The 10000-nt window shown below is 47.3% G+C and overlaps 1 protein-coding gene across 6 annotated transcripts in view; it reads right to left on the bottom strand.

The window, feature by feature from the left end:
• hdac5 (histone deacetylase 5) overlaps positions 1-10000 on the bottom strand; it is a 34788-nt gene that overhangs the window by 16237 nt on the left and 8551 nt on the right. For 3 of the 6 annotated variants that reach the window (XM_062531621.1, XM_062531622.1, XM_062531625.1), the window contains exons 6-11: positions 8814-8926; positions 6929-7048; positions 6156-6384; positions 4969-5174; positions 3849-3866; positions 1672-1962 (exon numbers count right to left, since the gene is read on the bottom strand). In XM_062531621.1, the coding sequence (XP_062387605.1) occupies positions 1672-1962; positions 3849-3866; positions 4969-5174; positions 6156-6384; positions 6929-7048; positions 8814-8926 (977 nt within the window). The remainder of the gene's footprint in view (positions 1-1671; positions 1963-3848; positions 3867-4968; positions 5175-6155; positions 6385-6928; positions 7049-8813; positions 8927-10000) is intronic. The other 3 variants (XM_062531623.1, XM_062531626.1, XM_062531627.1) reach the window with 3 other exon arrangements.

The following is a 10000-nucleotide window of genomic DNA, read 5'->3' as shown; positions in this document are numbered from 1 at the left end:
CGACGCGGCTGGTTGGCTGTTTTGTGAACGAACCTCCGTGATGCAGACTGCAGCCCATTCATCCTCCAGAGCCGCCGCTTCGCCACTCTGCTCCACCAACATGGGGCTAACTCACGATGACTCACTCAGTGGGTGGATATGAAAGCATTCGCTCACATTCTTTTTTTTTTTCTTTTTTGTCTAAGTTCAGTAAGAGTTTTTTTTGGTGTGTATGAACTCTAAATCTCTGTCTTTTCTATCTCTCTCTCTGTCTGTCTGTCTGTCTGTCTTTCTCCCTCTCCCTCTCTCTGTCTCTTTCCCTTCCTCTCTCTCTCTCTTTCTTTCTCCCATCTCATACACACTCACTGTGAGAAGGACACCCACCATTTTCCATCTCATGACCTCACCGTTTCACAACATCAACACCAGAAAAAAAAAGAAGTTGAATAAAGTACAAAAACAAGAGCAGAAATAAAATTCCACAGCATCAGTAGAATCCTCATGAAGTGGGCAAAAGAATAAGAAAAAAAAACGGACGGTGTGACGACAGGGCAAATCTTACGAGAGCAGGTCTCCACCAAAAGATGCAGTGGCTTACCGCTACAGCCTTTCTGGAATGTTCTGTTCCGATGTGGAGTGTTCCAGAGCATGGCAGACAGGCAGAATGGGGTCATTCGGTTCGACCTTCAACGCTCAATTTTATGTGCCGGGGTAAGTTATGTACTCGAGCAAGTGTGGAGAGTTGCACAACTGATCTTATGAGAAATGCATTGTGTGGAGTATGATGGCTTTATTTCAGGGACCATCATCAGGAAGTAAAGAACTGAGGATCCATTTAAAGCTTGTGGAGGAAGCACTTGAGATACTTGTGAAAACCTCAGTAATACTTCAGTCTGATTGCAGATGAAAACAAATGAGAGGCCAATTTGCTGCCTCTATAATCTGTTTCTATAGCTTTGTGACCTGTGTCTGAAATATGATGGAACAAATGCCATAAAGATGATGCCATGTTGAATAACAGTGCCACTGGAAGCTTTTTTAATCAATTTCCATCTTTTAAGCTCAGCCCATGCTGTGATAACTGGCTCTTTCCAGACTTCCTGCTATTAACTTATATTCTATCAATTAATTCATTCTGACATGGTCTTTTATGACATCTTTATAAAGAGCTGCCTTAGCCTATTTCATTTACCTTTGAAAGTTTGATAGGTGACCTGGTTTTGCGACCAAAATGACAAATCATTATTTGCAAAATGCATTACAAATCATTATTTGCAAAATGCAGACAAAACATTCCCCACTGGGTTTAAAAGTCACATATTATGAAAATGTAACCTTTGCAGGGCTCTTACACAAGTATTTGGGTATCTGAGAAGGCTACCAAGGAAAAAACACAGAAATAACAAAACCCAGTCATTTGTTTACTGGCTGCCTAGGTCTGGAAATGTGATTCAGTGAGACAAGAATGATCCGTTCAGAACTCTTTCTTTAATGACGTTGAGAAAAGAAACTTATTGAATAAAAACATCTCAATTTGACCTCGACCACATCTCCCCCCACGACTGAAGAATGCAAGCGCAAGAGCAAGTGATCCCACAAGCTTGATCTAAAATTGTGGAAAAAGGGGCAAAATATAAGTGGCCTTTAAAGCCAGCGACAACACCGAGAAAACTGAGCAGCAGTTCCTCCTACCTGTCCGTAGGGGGTGCCATCGTCGTCGCACTCCTTGAGCTCGATGGCCTCGTCTTCGTCGTCCTCCTCCTCCAGGTCGCTCTCGGTGCTCTCGCCCTTCAGGGGCAGCAGGCGCTCCGACGGCGGCGACGTTTCCCCCGAGCCGTCCTTCTGGAGGCGCGGCTCGCGTGCGAGCTCTAGCCCCTCCCCCCGGCCCTCCTCTAGCATCTCGGCCGTCTCCGTGAGCTCCTCTTCCGTCTCCTCGGGGTGAGTGGGCGGCTGACGGGGAAGTTCCGCCCCCTTGGAGAGGATCTGAGTGGACAAACAGTGGCTATTGGTTGCAGCCTGTCGTCAATGGCATGCTAGCTAAAGCTAGCTAAACAGTGTCACAGAAACCTGACTAGAGGGATTGACGGAACAAAGCTATTTCTATTTTTTAAGCAGATGTCTGTCTTCTTAAACGGGTTTATGAATGAAAATGTTCCAATGCGATAATTCAACAGTGCTGCTTAAAGAAGCTAACATTTAGAGAAATTGGTTGCCATCTGTGTGCGTGTGTAGGGGGGAGGGTGGAGGGGTGGATGTGTGTGTCTGTGTGCTTGCATGCATACGTGAACCTGCGGTTCCTCTCGTACTGAGCAGGATTACCATTGCAACAACACATCATCAGTAGGGTAAAACTAACCTGTGTGAAGTGTGTGTGTATGTGTCTTCCAGTTTACGATTATGTGTAAGGGTGCTTATTCGTGGCTCGATACCACCATCTATAGATTGGCAAGTGAACAGACAAAACCCAAGAGGGGTTTACAGTCACTAGTATTCACATGTATACATCGTATAAATCGTATGGCTCCCCATGGAACAGCATTGGTGAGGTTCAGAACATCTCAGATGGTGGAAGATGGTGCATTTTCAATTTTGACTGGGGGGCACTACACGAAAATGGCATTTGGTCTATCTGCTTTCCAGGACCCAGAAGGGCCCAGCTCTTTCTGTATCAACTTTCTGTATCCGCCTAGTGGGGCGACATGTCCACCAAGTATACTGCATGTGCCCCGGTGTTCCATTGTCTCGGGAATCGCTGACCGAAAATCTTTTGACAGCTCTTTTTTTTATGACTGCACGACACTAGCGGTGGTCCTAGAATAAATAATGTAGTTTTCCTATAGCTACCCTACGGCTAAAAGGTATGGCATGTTCCTTTAGTAGCTGATTGAATCAGGCACTACTTATTGGTTGCAGCCTGCTGTGTCTGGCACACTAGCTAAACCTAGCTAATCGGTACCAAGAAAATCTCACTACCAACTGACTGCTGTTACTGGTTCACACTAAGAGTTGATTGCCAGACTGGCCAACTGCCTAACTGCCTGTCAGCCTTAGAGCTGATTGGCACCTAGTACTGCCTGTCATGCATCTAATAAGGTACTCTTAAAACAACAGGAACTGCTCATTCTACATTCGATTTAATGGTGAACCGGCATCACCACTGTGAACCCCACACTCTGGTCCACACTGTGGTCTGTTCTGAGAGAATGAGGCATCTACACTTGCAGGGTTCCCCACCACGTTCAGCTGTGGCCTGACAGCGACACATCCCCTCGCGAGGAAACCGAGAGTTTACGATAATAAAGGATGAATCTGCGCTCCGCTGTGAGCACAATAGGGAAACAGGCCATCAGTCTTCCCCGTGGCCACTTGGGGTCGGTGCTAACTGTTCCCCCTGTAGTGGATGGCGGCTGGGACAGCTGTGTCCAGACCACCATCTGTACGCTGACTGTTTCTACAGCCTCACCTCATTATGGCAAAAACAGACTGCTGTGTTTAAGGCCACCTATTTGAACAGGCCTCCTGAAAATGACTTAATGTAATTCGTACAATTACTATGGCTCACAGGTATGCACAGGACTAATGCACAGCCTGTTTATGTGTGTGTGTGTGTGTGTGTGTGTGTGTGTGTGTGTGTGTGTGTGTGTGAGTGAGTGCATGTGTGTGTATGTGTGTGTGTATACGATAACATAACACCCCTCCTAAGTACACCTATCTTTGTTAAGTAATATTGCTTCTCAATAATATTGCTTCTGACTCCATTACTGTGAGTGTAAAGTATTTACTTGTACATAATCTGTATGTGTACCAGTATGGCTGTGCATGTGTATTAGGGATGTAACGGTACACAAAAATCACGGCTCAATACGTACCTCGATCTCGAAGTCACACTTCGGTTCATTTTCGGAAAGTAAGAGGAAAAAATGGACAACATAAAATTGCTGGTTGTTTATTATGAACGTTTGTAAACACGAACAGTTTATATTTGTTCTATAAAATTTCAAATTAAACAAATAAACAAATATAATAAATGAATGTATGAAAAAAATAAACAGAATACTGATAATAAATTCTCCAATAAATAGAAGATTCTCAAGCAATCTAATCCGAGTCTAAGCCTATGTGAGTACCCAGGAACGCCCTTGTGTACACATTACGGAATTCAGATGGCTAACGTCACCAGAGAGCTTCACTTCTTACAACAAACTCACATAACACACCAGGGTGGTGCAGAGCAGTGCCGTTATTAAGATCAAGCTCCTATGGAAAGTAACAGGAACCATCACTCCATTAAGGAGGGTCATATGGACTCCATTAAGGAGGGTCATATGGACATTAAAAGTAGGCCTAAGTCACGTGAATCTATGACTTACTCCTCTGTGTCATTACTTCAAAGTGGGTAGACTTAACATTTTAAACTTTGAATATCTTAAATGACTTCAAGTCAGCAGGACAATGAATGCCTTTAGCAATTATTTTGTTGGCAAGACATAGGCGTTTGTGTTGCAGAAATGTCTGCATCTTCACAACACAAAGCAAGGAAGTGAGTGTGGTGACATCTGGTTAATCATTTTGCGCAAGGGACTACTGTGGTTAGTGATCCTTCTCAGGGAACTATGATAATTTGGTCAAATTTGCAGAAAAGCAGTGGTTGGACATAATTGCAAGTTTGCCCAGACTTTTGTGTGGGATTTGTTGAATTTGCACTAATTGTTGCAATCATAGTCCTAGAAGGACTGAGCTAAATATTGCATTCGGTACAAATCTGCACCGTACCGGAATTCCTGTACCAAAACGGTCTGGTATGACTACATGTACCGTTACACCCCTAATGTGTATGTGCATTTATGAGCATGCATGTCTAATCTACAGTATGTATGTCTGGACATGTGTGCTTGTGTGTGTGTATTTAGGTGTGTGTGTGTGTGTGTTCGTGCTTGTGCTGTGCAGGTGTACGTGTGTATGCGTACTGTATGCATCCTGTATGTCTACCTTGTTGAGCTGGTACTGCTTCTGCTTCTCCAGGAAGTGCTGGTGCTGCTGCTGCATGACCAGCTGCTGGAGGGCCTGCGGGCTCTGGGGCAGCGGCGCCGACTGGGTGCGGCTCAGGGGCCGGTGCCGCGGCAGCTTGTTCACCGTGCGCATGTTGTTGGACACCCGCTCGCCCGTCACCAGTGGCGACTGGCCATACATGGGCACTGTGGGCGAAAAAAAGAAGAAAGACGGCATTAGCGACGCCCGTTAGCGACGCCCGTTCACGGAGCTCGGCGGTGCAGTGCGGACAGCTCAATATTTTGCACGCTGTTGTCAGTATCACCCATCTCATCTACAGAGTAACTGAGCTGACTTTTTATTTATCTACCATTTCAAAAAAAAACATTTCAAAGTGATTTATATCCTGTGGTAAACTAATCTTACTATGTCCTACTGTGTGCTAAAACTTTAAAAGTGAGTCTGAGAGCATTTCTCACAATAAAGATGCCATGGCAGTGTATTCTCTCCCTATGGTATTTCAGTGCAGGTGGCGAGGGGAGGCATTATTGCACCATGAAGTCAGATAACAGTCCCATAAGAGTCTGAGCACTGCCAACTCCCGGTGCAGCAGTTAGACGGTAGTGCGAGCGAGGCTCTAACACTGTCATCTATATCTGCAGAGAGTCGCACCGTTTTACAGCCGCATATAAAAGCCAACATAAAACACAACATCATCTGGACCATCCTTGGAGAGGACTAAAAGAGTTCTGACCCAAATAGCATGCCAAACTTTTAGTCTACTCTGCTGATGGCCCTAATGGTGGTGATGGGTATCATCTGAGTGTGTGTGTGTGTGTGTGTGTGTGTGTGTGTGTGTGTGTGTCTGTGTGTGTCTGTGTGTGTCTGTGTGTGTGTGAGAGAGTGAGTGAGTGTGTGTGTGTGTGTGTGTGTGTGTGTATAGGTAAGTGCATGAAGGTGAATGTAGGTGTATGTGAATGTGTCTTTATGTACTTATTTGAGAGAGGGTCTATGTCTGAGTGTGTGTGTGTGTGTGTGTGTGTGTGTGTGTGTGTGTGTGTGTGTGTGTGTGTGTGTGTGTGTGAGTGTGTGTGAGTGTGTGTGTGTGTGTGTGTGTGTGTGTGTGTGTGTGTGACTGTGTGTATGTGTGTGTGTTTGTGTGCACACTCGCGCGTGTGTGTTTGTACCTGCGAGCAGCGCGCTCTGCTGCCGCGCCTGTTCCAGGAGCAGCACGTGCTGCAGGAGCGAGGAGTGCGAGTGCGAGTTGGTCTGGGGCCCCTCGGCGTCGTGGGGGGCCCCGGGCGGGGGCAGGCACGCCGGCAGCGACGTGGTGCTCACAAACTTCCCCGTCAGAGCGCCGCCCTGCCGCAGCGACTGGAGGGCCAGCCGCTCCGCCTCCTGCAGCTTCTGGGAAGCCTGGGGGTCAGCAGCAGTGGGCAAAGGTTCATTGCAATCACACGCGACACTGACCACTCTACATGGGCAGTAGCAGGACAGTAAAGGCACAGACACACACAATGGTGTGATTACGGTCTCGATATGCGAGGGATATGTTACGCTAGAGGATGTAAACCTCCGCTACAGTGCTTGGGTGACAGTAGTGTGAAAAGGAACGGTGATACAAGTTAGGTTGTAGGGAGTTTAATTGATTTGCAGGAAGAATAATATGACTGGCGAGTAATATGTGGAAATGATAGTACAAGGGGAACATTTCAGTTGCTCCTAGAGTTTCCTGCGTAGACCATATACTGTATGGGCACGTGCTCACTGCTCAAGAGTCTACAAATGGAGTATAAATGACTAACATACTGCATACAGAAACTAAGCTGACATTAGAGTAGGGTTATGACACTAAGCACTGTGGTGTGGGGTATAGGAGGAGGGAGAGAGGGACCGTGTGTGTGGCTGGACAGTTGGGTGTGGGGTGTAAAACTGGCACTGGGGTGTGGCTGGTACTCACCGTGATGTGCGAATTGGCAGGCAGGCCCAGCGAGATGTTGGGGAGCGAGGGCGACGTGTAGAGAGTCAGGGGGCTCACCGTCCCGTCCGCGTTCAGAGACTGGTGGAGAGATCGCAGCTGCTGCAGGGGGAGGCAAGAAAGGAAGGGACAGGAAGAGAAGAGGAGATGGGAGGGAGGGAGAGAAGGAGAGAGAGAGAGAGAGAGAGATAGAGAGAGAGAGATAGAGAAAGAGAGATCCATAGAACGAGAGAGGAAGTGGGATGAATGGATGTGAAGGGATGGCAAGGAAGGAGCCTCCAAGTTTAAACCCCCATACAATACACAGAACAAGCAGCATGACTATACTTTATCATTAAAACATTAAACACGTGCATTTTCGAAAGATAGATATGTTGCCTGAATAATGTTTTCCTTCTAACTTCTAGCACTGTGAATCACCAGTCAGAATCACCGATTAAATAAAACATTATGGAGCGAGACCGGGAAACAGAGAGGGAGAGAGAGAAAAAAAACAGTGAAAGGGGAGAAAGTGTGTTTGTGGCGAACTGCCCTACTTGGAAGAAGAATGATGTCACCGTTCTATTCTTCGCATTAGTGAATTTGCCGGCTGGATGCAGAGCTGCCGCGGCGCCGCAATAACGAACTCCGCGCGCTATTTCAGAGTCATAACGGCAGTGCTATTTCGGAGAACTAACGCCAGTGCACCGCAAGCTAACTAGGTGGCCGTTATGTCATCATCATCATCGCCGTTGTCGATCCGCTAGAGTGAAAGCAATGATGTGTATGAGCGAGCATATTTCACTGCCAAGACTCCCCAACATTACATTTTATTTCTTTATGTGCGCGAGCGTGTGTGTGTGTGTATGCCCTAGTTTCTCGCGAGGACTATTTGGAGCCATGCGCACAGGAGGAAAAGCACTTCAGAGAAGCGGCTATTACAGTATATGCTATTATGCCGCAGTCTGTGTCGCGTTTTTCAAAGGCATCGAGGTGTGACCACATGAATGGTAAAATGACTTCACCAAATGTGCAGGTCCTTAACGTAGTCTCCAATTAAGTCATTAACACAGGGCACCTCGCTGATGAGGAGAATGAGAGGCCATATTAAGTCACACTAGTAGTAAAATGATAATGAATTTCCAACACGTTCATCCAATTTAGCATGGTGTTAGCCTATTTTTGGGTGGCTACAATTTAAGGTCTACCTCTACAAAGCCAGACACTTTTAAAAGAGACACTATACCCACTAACAGTGATTTAACTCAATTTTTAAAGTCAATTATATCTGCTATGCGTCATGTCTGCCTAATACATCCATATTCACATGTATCCCACTCCCTTTAGCGGCTCATTTGTGGCAACGCTTCCAGTCTCTCCATACCCACCCCTCATGCCTAGCTCCTTCAAATGAATGTGTGGAGAGATCTGTGCTGGGGCCTGGCAGGCAGCGTGGCAGTAACACAGTGACGAGAGTCACGAGCGTGTCAACTTGACCAGAAACATCTAGTATTTCTGCAAACCCACTGCCGTCTAGCTAGCATAACGGTTTCCATGGTGTGGCGGTAAAACGAGGCCATGTTCGAATGCTCGCCAGTCTGACGGAGGGGCACGTTGACCTTCACGCTCCTGCTCTAGCTGAGGCGGGGAGTGCAGTCAAGGCTGCGGGCCTGCTCACATCCTTTAACTTGTTAGGTCACTTAGACACACACAGACGCAGGCACACAAGCATGCACACACACGCACACACACACACACACACACACACACACACACACACAGACTCATGCACACACACAAAAACACACAGACGCACACACACACACACACACACACACACACACACACAGTGCCTGACTCAAACAGGTCTCAAACAAGAGTCTCTCACCTCAGCGTGGATGTTGGGGACGGAGCCGCTGGAGCCGTTCTCGGCGATGGCGCTGTTGGAGCTGTTGGGAGAGCTGGGCCCAGAGCCAGGGGCGCTGCTGCACATGGACGACACTGGACACACAAAACAACCGCAATCAGTGAGCGGCAGTCCACACAGTAGCCTACAGCCGCTACAGATCTGCACACAACAACACCACCTTTGGTCCAACAGCCATAACCAAAGGTGTCCAAAGATCATAACCGACAACAAACACAGCAGTCAGCCATCCACACACTGACTCTTAAAGAGACCTTTGTCAGATTCAGGCCATATAGGTATCGTTTTGAAGGTTGATTATGCCCCTTCCTGAAAACGTAATAACTATGATTTTGATCATTTGGACAATGTGACTGATTTCGCCGTGGAAGGTCACATATCAGTTCTATAGAGAGAGCTTCAGATGGACCACAGTGGAGACCACAGCATACACACGGCCAAGGGAGAGCTACTCTGCTGTCCAGAACCTGGACTGGAGTGACCTGGCTGTGACCTGGCCGGGGTCAGCCAGACCAGTATACATCACACCAGACAAGCCTACGAGACCAGTGCAGGACACCAGGCCAGGTCCTGGGGCCTGATCGTCACTCGCTGACCCCTCGGTGAACCCTGGGGCTGGGTCCTGCGTGAGCCTGCCCTGAACAATCTCTAAATTCTATCTGACGGGCGGACGCAGGGGCGAAAAGAGGATGAAGGTCTTCCTGTTGCTGAGAGGCAGAGATGAAGACTGCTCTCCTGTCTCAATGATATCACCTATCTATTTGACACACACACACACACACACACACAGACACACGCACACACACGCACACACACACACAAAGACAACCCTTAAATACTAAGCAGGGGCTAATCCTAGTAAATCTTCCTCTCTTCTTATTTCTATATCCAAGTGCCCCCCCTCATCCCCCCCCAGGCCCCCCTACTAGCAAAGCGGCTATTCCTGTCTGCCCTCTATCAATCTATTTAAAACCTCACAGTGCTCGTGCAGCTGAAGACATCTTCTCGCCGCCTCTTTTGCAATCACATCAAATGAGGGTTAAACCGGAGCAATATCAGTCAGACACAAACAAACAGATGAATGAAAGAAGCACGCGTTGCACACACCCATAAAAGGCAGGTGTTAGAGAATATCGGCGGCAGCTCTA

The sequence above is a fragment of the Sardina pilchardus genome, chromosome 3 (assembly GCF_963854185.1).
Source record: "Sardina pilchardus chromosome 3, fSarPil1.1, whole genome shotgun sequence".
Classification (NCBI taxonomy): domain Eukaryota; kingdom Metazoa; phylum Chordata; class Actinopteri; order Clupeiformes; family Clupeidae; genus Sardina; species Sardina pilchardus.
This window is presented reverse-complemented; position numbering and strand designations above follow the sequence as displayed.